This window comes from Mixophyes fleayi, chromosome 7, assembly GCF_038048845.1.
Source record: "Mixophyes fleayi isolate aMixFle1 chromosome 7, aMixFle1.hap1, whole genome shotgun sequence".
In the NCBI taxonomy this organism is placed as follows: Eukaryota; Metazoa; Chordata; class Amphibia; order Anura; family Limnodynastidae; genus Mixophyes; species Mixophyes fleayi.
This window is the reverse complement of record NC_134408.1, coordinates 87,927,153-87,939,508: the sequence shown is the minus strand read 5'-3', so window position 1 is coordinate 87,939,508 and position 12,356 is coordinate 87,927,153. Positions and strand designations below refer to the sequence as shown.

At 43.9% G+C, this 12,356-nt stretch overlaps 1 protein-coding gene across 1 annotated transcript in view; it reads right to left on the bottom strand.

Annotated features, from left to right (window-relative positions):
- Positions 1 to 3,235, bottom strand: part of FTCDNL1 (formiminotransferase cyclodeaminase N-terminal like) — a 59,607-nt gene extending 56,372 nt beyond the window's left edge. The window contains 2 exon segments of the mRNA XM_075180073.1: positions 3,123 to 3,154; positions 3,156 to 3,235. Of these exon segments, the coding sequence (XP_075036174.1) occupies positions 3,123 to 3,154; positions 3,156 to 3,235 (112 nt within the window).
- Positions 3,236 to 12,356: the final 9,121 nt, after the last annotated feature.

Here is a 12,356-nt window from a genome sequence, read left to right as displayed (position 1 = left end):
TTAAGAGCCTGAGGCATTTTGCAGCAAATATTCTTTATGATGTTTCTTTATGTTCTAAATTAGAGGATCTAATTTGTGAGTGATGAGACAATGATTCTGTCAATCTGGCTTCCATAAAAACTTATGGGCAATACAAAAGTTCAACACAATAGCTTTGAGAAACTGCTTTGTGAGGAAGCAAGTCATTATTCCCATTTTAGTTTGGAGGGGAAATATATAATATGTTTTTAGAAAATACTTGTCAATGGACTGATGCATTGTTTGTGAAAATATTAAAATGATAATAAAAACAGTTTTTACTTTAACAGAAAGTGCAGCACAAAGGTCAAAAATCTATTAGTTTATGCCATTATGCACATACTTTCCATTTATATCTAGAGGCATTCATTAGCCGATGAAGATTGCAACAATTGGGGAGATGCAGGTGACAAAGCTGCATGATCACTGGGTAAGAGAGGGGCATCTGTCATAGCAGAAAAAGGACAAAAAATTTTGGTTGTGCGTTCCTGAAATTTAAATAAGCAAATGAAGCAAATGGGCACTGCCCCTGTATTTGCAAAGGGTCACAAAGTTTTTTTATGAGAAAAACTTGATAGGAGATGATGTAAACACAAATTTACAGCGGGAAAGTGTGTCCTCTCCTCAAAGAGAACTGCATGCAGTTGTGGTTATTGGAAACCAAGGTAATTACAGTAAGGGATTAAAAGTAATAAATGCAAAGCGTAAATCTGATACAACCAGTTTGTCACCTTACAATCCGGACTTGTTTACTCACAATAAAACATGGAAATGACAAGTAAATATCTCTGCACGCATTTTACATAATATATACTGGCAATATAGCAAGAAATTCATCTCAAACTGCGGTTCTGTACATTTTTATGTGTGAACCATACAAATATATACAAGGATGTTTATGTATTTTTGCACTAAGCTTGGTAGTAGCAAAAGCAAAAAAAAGCACCCTAACAATACTCAATACATTATAACCTGTATTCATTATTTAGACAAATGTGGCTCATTAATTGTTTTTGTAAACAAACAGATAAACAGACATTTAATTAAACACATAATCACTAATCCTTTTCTCATAATGGATTCTAATACCCATTGTCACGCGCCTGTAACAGATTCTGGATACTTCTATTACTAATCTTGATTAGCGCTGGCTTACCTGAGGTGCGGAGTCTAATGATCTCCCCGTTCACCAAGAACTGCCGCAAGGCGGGGTGGGCTTTGCTGCCAGGAGTCGCAGGTCGCGGTCCCCAGGTTCGCCCCAAGATGTAGTACAGCGGAGTGAAGCGGAGGTAGCGGAGTCAAGCAAGCCAGTTCGGTACACAGGAATGGAGTCAGGCAGAATCAGAAGGCAACTCGGAGTCAACAAGCCAGGTTCGGTACACGGGTCACAAGAATAGGAGAATGGTCAGCAAGCCGGGTCGGTACACAGGGATAGGAGAGCCAGGGAAGTCAAACAGGCAGAGATCAGCACACAGGAAGACACTGGAAACTGGAAGACACTGCAATCCACGAAGAACAGGAGCCAGGAACAGGTAAGTGTTGCTCTGACACTCAGCGAGTGTCAGAGTGAGGTTTTTATGCTGAAGGGGGTTCAAAATCCCCGCCTCTGGGTTGCGGTCATGTGACCGCCTCCGGGTGCGGTCACGTGGTCCTGGATGCGGAAGTGCGGCTTCTGGACGGAGCGGTGGGGATCAGGTAAGTCCGCTACAGCGCCTGACTCATATGAGTCTGGCGAACTATTCATTTTCGGTGGTCCCAGTTCCCCATCGCACACGTGCAAGCCTGGGCATACATAAACACATTTCATTTAGTGACTTGGTCATGTGGACAGGTGCACCACCCCAATCCCCCCCCTCCCTATTAGTTCCTTATTTTAACTCAATCTGTGCATCGCTAGAATACTAGAGCATTTATCTTTGTACCTATAGAAAGCCTGGTTCCATTGTTACTCCTTGGGGTAAATGTTTCAAGTTGCATGTTTGAAAAAGTGAAGATGTTGCCTATAGCAACCAATCAGATTCTAGCTGTCATTTTGTAGAATGTACTAAATAAATGATAACTAGAATCTAATTGGTTACTATAGGCAACATTTCCACTTTTTCAAACCCACAGCTTGATAAATTTACCCCCTAAAGTTATTTACTTACATACATATACATCTGGTGCTGTGTCCTGCTGGCTTTATTCCTGGTGTTGTATCCTGCTGGCCATACACCTGGTGCTGTACCAAGCTAGCTATATTTCTGGTACTACATCCTATTGGCCATATACCTAGTGCCATATCTTGCTGGTGTTGTTGGGTGTGACCCTTTCCAAAATAGGTGTGTCTTGGGCAGACCAGTGTGTGGCCTAAATTGTCGTAATTTTTCAATCAGGAATGTAAGTAGGTGTGAGTGAAGTGTGGCAAAGTCTATTGTAACCTTTAAGCAAAATGTAACAGAGCATAATGTTTAAACAAACCATATGTAAAATATGATCTATTTTTTTGCAATACTCACAGAAATACATGTATCCTTCTATTAATAAAATACTAGCAAAAGAGACCTGGCCACTGCCTGGTGATTGGCAGGCACATTGTTTCCACACTATATTATCATTCTTGGTCATATAATACACATTTCTCCAAAGACGCTTTCATCCAAAAAGTTGCCTAGATTTTGAATACATGTGCTCTGTGCAGAAGGGAAGTAGAGGAATCAGATTACAACGCTACTGATCTCCAGGCATCACTGAGTGTGAAAAGATCCTAGAAATTGTTGTCATATATATTGCTGATCGGCATTCACTGAAATAAAGGAATGATCAATTTCTATAATTTCTATAACTGCAGCCACACAGACCAGTTGTGTATGGCTGCACATGTATTTTAAAGACTAACACATCTATATATTTTTTTTGCTTTCACAAATAGTTTTCCAATTAGTACAAATGTGTTTTTACTGGAATTGTCCAGTTCTGGTCAAGGGGAGATTTGAATAATTCTCCATCAAGACAAACAGGAAGCACAAAATTGATGATTACCATCTATAACTTCCTGCAAAAAGACTTGAAATAGATAGGGCTGCAGGTGGTAACCATGAAACCCTGCCATGAAAGATGCTTACCATGATTGGCAAATAAAGCAGCATTTGCAATTCTCGACAACTTCTTTATTCCTGGCCTCTGAAACATTTAATAGGCAGCTCACTAAACGCAGTCCAAGCTTGCTAGATGCCATTGTGGCAGGGCCGGTGCTAGGGTTCTCAGCGCCCTAGGCAAAATTTCAAAATACCGCCCCCCCCCCCCACCACAAGACACGCCAAATACCCACTTCCCAGACCCTCACACACTTCACTTTTGGTTAAAAAAAAAAAAAGATAAGCCTTACCTCCTACAGCGGTCTGGCTGCCATGATGTTTCATAGAGAACGTTGTCCAGACTCAACTGCTGTCCAGGGGCAATCACAGGATTTCTAGAGGGGAAGTATCCAAGTATTAGATATGGGAACAAAACTTGTGAGAATGACCCATCACACTGCTCCCCCTTCAGCATACTGCCCCCCCCACTGCTTGACCATGTCCCCCCCTGCAGCATACTGCCCCCCCGCTGCTTGACCATGTCCTCTGACCCCCCTGCAGCACCATGCCCTCTGTCCCCCCCTGCAGCACCATGTCCTCTGTCCTCTCCCCCCCCTGCAGCACCATGTCCTCTGCCCCCCCCCCCTGCAGCACCATGTCCTCTGTCCCACCACCCCCTACAGCACTATGTCCTCTGTTCTCTCCCCCCTGCATCACCATGTCCTCTGCCCCCTCCCCCTGCTTGAACATGCCCCCCCCTGCAGCGCAACACATCCATCTCTCTCTTCTCTCTCTTCTCTCTCTCTCTCTGTCTCTACTTACCATGGAGTTTTCTCCATGCTCTGTTCCTCTCTGGCGGGCGCCTCAGTGACTGTCGGAGCGTGATGATGACGTCACTCCCGACAGTCACTGAGGGAAGAGGCGATAGCGTGTCCCAGCATTAGGGGAGGGGGGGGTAATCGATCACCCCACCCCCGCAATGGATCGAATCATGCACATCTATAAAGCTGTGCGGCGGCCGGTGAGTTTAACTTCCATGGCTGCCGGACAGCTTTATAGATGTGCACGATTTCAGAGGCGCCCTCCAGAGCCCGGCGCCCTAGGCAGCTGCCTAACCTTGCCTAATGGGAGCGCCGGGCCTGCATTGTGGTATTCTGTAGAAATAAATAATTTGTATTAACAAATTATCAGTTCAGCTATAAAATAGAATCATTGTGGTTTGGCTAAAGCATGGCCGTAATGCATTTCTTTGTCAGTCATGCCTATGGCTACAGCATACAAATTAGAGGCTCATAAGCAAATGTAGGCTGACTTGTATGTCAGTGGTGGATAATGGCATTTGTGGCTGTAGCAACTACAAAGCACAAAGCAACTTCCCCTTTTCTTTGTGGCTAAGGTATTGTATGTAATTGCAAGCACATAATTCCTATAACAAATTAAATTTCTTAAGACATGTAACCTGCAGCCATATGGCTTAAAATGGTTAGACACACCGCAACATGGGCAGTGATAGAGGACAGTTGGATCTCACATTACAGCATCTGTGGCCTCAAAACGACCAGATCCTAGATAATAATTCTATGCATGTGGTTAACACATTTCTCTAACACGGTTTTTCATTCTTGATTGAAGAAAAAAAACAAAAAAAAACAGGACCGTCGCAAACAGCTTCTACACAGTAGAAGCTTCGATACGCAATGAATATAGTTAATCGCGGTAGGTCTATTTAGAGTATTAGGCGATTTTCCTACGCTTGTACGTATCGGAGCTTTTACTGTGTAGAAGCTGTTTGCGACGGTCCTGTTCCTTTTTTTTTTTCTGCAATCAAGAATGAAGAATCGTGGATGTTACAAATCTGGGGCCCTCCTGGCTGATGACAAGAAGACTTCAAGCAACAAGGGGGGGGGGGGGGGGGGGGGGCCTGGCCTAGGAGATCAGAAGACTGCTTTTTGCCCAGGAAGAAAAGAAGACATTACAAGCAGGAACTTTTGGATACAGATACTTTTGGGACATTACAAGCAAGTATTTTAGATCTACAAATTCTTTTTGGACTTTGCAAGCCGGACTTTGGATACAAAATTATTGGGGACTTGGTTTACAGCCGTTTTTGGATTAAAAGCTGCTGACGACAGATGAAAACATCTGTGGTAAGTATAGGGTATTTATTATTTTTAATAAAAATATATGGTATAAATGAGGGTGTTTATTGTTTTTATTGTGGGTTTATTATTTTTATTAAATGTATATGGCTTTAACAAGGGTGTTCTGGTTTATTTAACATTTTCTTTTGTGGGACTACAGGTCCCAGACAGCCGTGGGTGTCAGGGCATGTTGGTACTTGTGGTTTTCCAAGTGCCAACATGCCCTGGCTACCATGGGTATGCTGGTGCTTGTAGTTATACAAGTAGCAGCATGCCCACACTATTTATGGCACTCTGGCTGGGTGGGACTTGTTGTTCTACAAGGAAAAATGGCGTCAGTTTATTTTTTTACACTATAATCGCCGTTTATTACCCTACACCCACCGCCCAGGGGTGTAAGAAGAACCCTAGTGCTTTCAGCTGGGTGTCCGTAGAAGGGAGACCCGCTCATTTTTTTTCGGCGGACCCCACTCCCTAGGGATTCTAGCCCAGCACTGAACAGCCTGGGGTTGGTTTGTCATTATGGCAGGGGGACCCCTGCCGCATGTCCCCCTGCTATAGTGCCACCAACCCTGGCTGGTTTGCCTAGTGCTGGTTCCGTGAAAATCGGCCCATCCTTTAAGGGTAGATTTTTGTACAATATATCTATATAAAAGAAGCTATTTTAGCATTGCTTGATCCATATATATATTTTTATGCCCTGGCCCAGAGCTGCATTAAGGCTCTGGGGGGCCTGGGCACTTTAGACAGGGTAACCCCTATGCTGTAGCATGGTTATCATTTTAGACAAATACAAAGGCAATACTGTGTGTACTACTGTTAGGTGCACACAGTTCTGCATTCACAAGCAGCACACAGTGAAGCGGGACATACCTCCCAATTACACTAAGTGAAACAGTCACCGAAATTCGGGACTGTCCCTCCAGATTCAGGACAGTTGGCAGACTGTCCTGCTCTCTCCTACCTGTTCTTGTCACTGTCACCACTTGTGGCTGCTGGTTACTTTAGCTCATTTGCTGATTGTCTGGATCCTGGAATATTGCAGGCCCTATTTGGAAAAAAAATGGGTACATAAAATTTAGAAAACTCAGTGTTAAATCAATAGCACCCACATTTTATAATTAGGCCTCCCTCCAGCCCCAACATTAAAATAATAATATTCACATTTGCTAAATAGATCTATTTCCCTCCAACCCTCACATTAGATAGCAAACACATTTAATATATAAACCTATTTCCCTCCGTTAAAACAGCCACAATATATTAAATTGCCCACCACCCCAAAAACAAAATAGCACCCATTAAATAACTAGCCCTGCACTCCACCATTAAATAGCCTACCTCCCACACTAAATTAAGACCCCCCTTCCCTCACACATTATATTGACATGCTCCACACACGCAAACTATACTGACATCTCACACACAGTATACTGACATCTCACACACACATTATACTAACATGCTGCCCATAATACACACTTTACTGACATGCTGACCATCACACACAATTTACTGACATGCTGCCCATCACACACACACTTTACTGACATGCAGCCCATCACACACACACATTTTACTGACATGCTGCCCATCACACACACACTTTACTGACATGCAGCCCATCACACACACACATTTTACTGACATGCTGCCCATCACAGACACATTTTACTGACATGCTGACCATCACATACACAAATTTTACTGACATGCTCCCCATCTCACACACACATTTTACTGACATGCTGCCCATCACACACCCACATTTTACTGACATGTTGCCCATCACACACACACACACACACATTTTACTCACATGCTGCCCATCACACACACACACACATTTTACTCACATGCAGCCCATCACTTACCTTATTCATCCCATCCATGCGCTGCTCCTCACACATGGGACGGCACCTGTAACATGGTGCGTGTCCCATGTGACACCGGGGCTCAGAGAGAGAGAGGGGAGGGAGTGAGAGGGGAGGGAGGGGGACAGATCGGAAGATCCACGGACAATGATAGTAGGTGGCTGATCCCGGAGGAGGGACGAGTCACCAAGCAATAGAGGCTTGATTCTGTCCGGCCCGGGGGGCATATACCCCCCTGCCCCCCGGCCAAGCCCGCCCCTGCTATCAACATTCATTCTTTTACCCAATTATAAAATTTGAATAGTTTCTAAGCAGAGCTGGATTAACAATAGGGCTAATGGGGCTACAGCCCAGGGGTCTCGGGCAGCTGGGGGGCCCGGCGACATTTATTGGGTCTCTGACTGTCACCTGTTCAAGGAAAATGGTAGGCAGCCAACAGCAAATGTTATGCTGTTAACTGCCTGCTGTCACTGTAGGACTTACCGCGTAATTGCTACAGGAAGTGGAACAATGGAAGGAGGTAAGTTCACGGGGGGGGGGTTTGGGGGCTCACAGCACAGAATCCTTAGCCTGGGGGCCTCCCTTCCCTTGATCCGGCCCTGTTTCAAAGACAGTACTTGAATTACAAGAATTGCTGACAACAGCACTCTATAAATCACACTGTCCCTTCCTTTCCACTCGAGGATCTAGACGATACAGTCTTTAATTATAATTCAGGAAAGTCTGATCACTGGGCATACGAAAACCCACTCCCTTTGATTTTATTGTGGCAACTACGATTTATTCGACACACTTATATCAGAAATTTTGAGTTCATACGAGAACTCTAATCCCCCCAGTGAGTGTTTTTGAAATACACATGTCTTTTGTGTTTATGCTTTTGGTTTTAATATTTCACATTTTCTTTGGAAGGATGATGTCCCATTATTTTTAATTCATAATTAATAAAAGTTATGTTTTAGGGTGGAGTGCTGTTTAGCCTTTTCTTATCGAACTCTGTTTCGTTCCTCTTTTTCCATAATTATTCACAAGGTCAAGACCTCCTCCTGTGTAAAATTGAATTCATTCAGGAGATATAAATATCACACAGGATGTTCCCCTTTTCTCTTTTTTCTCCTTGTGCGGAGCATTCCTTTCTCGTTTCTCCCTCACTCTATACCCCTAAAGCACTGCACCCACCAGCTCACACTACACCTCTACAGAAATGAACTTACCGCCTCACTACATATTTACACCATTGCATGTACCCCCCCCCACACACACACACTAGGGGCTAGATTTACTAAGCTGCGGGTTTGAGAAAGTGGGGATGTTGCCTATGGCAACCAATCAGATTCTAGCTGTCATTTTGTAGAAGGTACTAAATAAATGAAAGCTAGAATCTGATTGGTTGCTATAGGCAACATCCCCACTTTTTCAAACCCGCAGCTTAGTAAATCTAGCCCTAGATCTCTATAGTACTGCATGTACCCCCTTCAGACTACACCTCTACAGCACTACATGTACCAACCTGTCATACTACACCTCTACAGCACTGCACATACCACCTCACACTACAGCACTGTACTGCACCGCTCTCACTGCACCGCTATAGTATTTCACAACATCTCTCACAATTCTAACAGTCTATGTACCCCATTGCATCCCTTAATAATACCAAAGTATCAGCCCATAACTTTGATCCTTACACCCACCCAAGAGACATGAACTGCAATAGTATCCCTCTCCTCACACATGAAAACTGTACCCCTAAGTATACACAGTTCAGTTAATTCTCTACACTGCATCTCAAGCACCCCTCCCACACTGCATATCTCATTTCACTGTATCCCTCCCACACTGAATCACATGCACCCTTCATACACTGCACTCTCTTTTCACTGCTCCACCTCTGCACCCATCACACTACACTCCTCACAAACTTCCCTGCGCTCCTCACCCCACTTCTCTGTTCTTTCTCCCACTTCCAGGGTCGCCATCAGGGGGGGGTACGGCCAGTACAGCTGTAAGGGGCCCAGACAGACAGGAGTGTCTATCCATGCACCCTGAACTGTCCGGGCCCATTAGTCTGACCAATCTGCCCCTTGCGATGCTGCGGCTCCAAGACACCTTTAGACTGGGAGTGTGCGGCGTGGTGATGTCATCACTGTGCGCCACGCTCCCATTCTATTAGTGACCAGAAGCCGTAGCATCGCTTCAAGAACAAGGTAAGTTTATTGAGCATTTATTATGATGGAGGGGCATTTTCTGTGATGGAATGATGAGAGGGCATTTATTATGATAGGGAGGGAGCAAGTGCACTGTGCAAAGGGAGGGGGGCACATATACGGTGCAGTGGGATGGGGGGGGAGCCTGCCACATTAATTAGTACTGGGCCCCACAGATTCTGATGGCAGCTCTGTCTAGAGGACACATTCTGATTTTTAAACTACAGAGAACCTACAGTAAAAGTGCTTGGTAATCTGCCAGTACAGCAATATGTGTGTGAGAGATCGGCAGTGCTGTCAGAAATCATGCAGTAATGATTTTAGTGAAATCTGTCGGCAGGATTCTAACGTCCTGTTCAATGCAGCACATCAGCAGTTCTTTAGAATGAAATATAATACTCACTGAAACATAGATTGTTTTTTGGTTTTTTAATTATTCACCTGCCTTGCATTTTTAAAGGATTTGTGCACTTATGCCGGGCACTGTCATGATAGCACACGGCCGGTGGGGAGCATTATGTGCTGTAGAGACACAACCAATCAGAGACTGCCGTCCTGCTTGCTCTCACTGTCACTGCTGACAGTGAGAGCAAGCAGCACGATTAGTGCTCGGGCCAACACTCCACATACTTCTATCGATCTGCCCTTCTACCTGCGCCCTGTACTTTCCCCGTGTCTCCCCTGTCCCGGGTCCCCAGCCAGCACCTATGAGCAGGATTGGGACCACCACTGGCTCCCTGCTCTCTTGAGACTCCAGCACAACCCTTTCTAAAGTACATTGTACATAGCTGCATAATTACCCCCTTAAGAGCAGCATTACCAGCATCGCCTATCTCACTGATGTCATCAAGTCGAGCCGGCGTCTTTCTGCATCGGGATTGGATGAAGCCGGTTCACATGGATCCTCGTCGGGAATCAGCAGTCCGGACTGAATATGTTGGATAAGTGTTGTTGGTGTACTCAGCACAGTTAGGCCGTACCCCACCCCCAGATCCTGAGCGCTGTGGTGTTGGTGATGGCGACTTCAGGCAACCAGAGCTTTTTGGTTCTGCTGCTTCTAACAGCTGTTTGGTCCTTTCATCTCAGTGTACTCAGCCTGGCTTTACATGAGAATACTAATATGGCTGACTTTTTTCATTTCTGATCTGGAGAAATTAGCCATATTTTCTATCCACAGGGGCCTGGTTAGTGTTTTGGGGCTGAGAGGGGACACCCTGTAATATTATTAGTGTTCTCATTTCAAAGTTTAATCTCTCTGAGTGGTGCCAGAGCGGCTGTAACAGAGCCGTTTAAACTTCCCGCCCCTCAGTGACCTCAGTTAATTTATTCACTGCACTGAGCTGGGGGTGGGTGATTTAAAAGTGCTCTGAGGTTTCTGCTGTGATCACCTATCTATCATCTGTGTTCTCTGCCAAAAGCCAACGAGGTATGTAGCGAGTAACATAACACAGCTCTCCTTATAGCAGCCCACACGCTTTCCACCTGCCGGCCTCAGAACCTGAATTTGGGGAGCACACAATATTATCTTAGGGTTTAAGGATAGGGTTAGGATTAGTGTTAGGGTTAACCCTAACTCCTAACCCTAACTCCTAAGATAATACTTACAGGAAACAAATAACAGGCGGGTCCGTCCAGCGCCGCTTTAAAAGAAGTCGGTGTTTCTAATCACGTCATTTTCAGCAGTCCACAGAACAGCCAATCGGAATATGAAGTCATCTGGATTGCAATCAGTAGTTTTTTTGGAAGGTTGGTGTACTAGGTAATCGCACTCCTCATGTCGTTCTGTCCTCTGTCGGGGTAGTTAGTACCATTAATAGGTACTACACCCATTTAAGGACTTTCTGAAGGTTCTGGGCAAGATTGAAGTGTACGACTTTATGAAGAATATTTACAGAGGACACAAAAGAATAGATACTTTTGATGTCTTGGATAAATGTGTTGAATCCTTTAAATCTATTTTTGCAGGATGTATCTCAGGAACTTTATCCTGAATGAACTTACAATGAGGTAACTGTTCAGTTTTTCCCATCCAATTTGGCTCTGCATTTGCCTGTCATTTTCCATGTTATAATTTGAGAACTCCTCAATCCACTTTTTTAGTAGTCTTTCTGGATTCTGGAGTCTAAAGAGTCTTTGATGACACAGTATATCCTACTTTATTGTATGATTAGGCACAGAACCTTTTTTAGTCTAAATCCTACTTTGAACTACAACATCTTCATAAGAGTTTATCCTTCTTGATTTTACCTCCTGTGTAATTATCATCATCAACATTTACTTATATATAGCGCCAGCAAATTCCGTACTGCTTTACAATTGGGAACAAACATTAATAAAACAGTACTGGGTAATATATACAAACAGAGAAATAAGAGGGCCCTGCCTGTAAGCTTACAATCTATAGGACAATGGTTTGATACTAAAATGGTTACGTGCTACATCATATTGAATATTTGTCCAGCTAGAATGCAAAGGTTACAAAGTATTTAGTGGGCTGTATGCTCCGTCACACAACTATATTGGTCAGAGGGCTGTTGTCTTGTGTTAACTGTAAAGAGGGTGGTAATAGGGTAACCTAGGGAGATTAAGAGTTTGGCTGAGGAATATTATAACCTTGTTTGCAGAGATGGGTTTTCAGGGAACGCTTGAAGGTTTGAAGACTAGAGGGAAGTCTTGTGGTGTTAGGGAGTGAATTCCATAAATTGGGTGCAGCCCAAAAAAAGTCCTGTAACCGAGAATAGGAGGATGTGATGAGAGTGGAAGAGATGCAGATCTTGTGCAGAACTGAGGTATCAAGTTGGGAGATATTTTGAGACAAGTGAGATGTATGTAGGTGCAATTTTGTTGATGGCCTTGTATGTTAGTTAAATAACTAACTGGAGATTCAATAGAATAACTCTTTGCAGAATAGTTACTATTAGATATTCCTGGCTTTTAATATTTTCCTTCCTTATAACAAGTGTGAATCACTGGTTGAGTATATATTCTGGCCTTTTGTGTTGGGAATGGAAAATGATTTTCCTTGCAGGATTTGTTTTTATATGATATGGTCCAACTTTG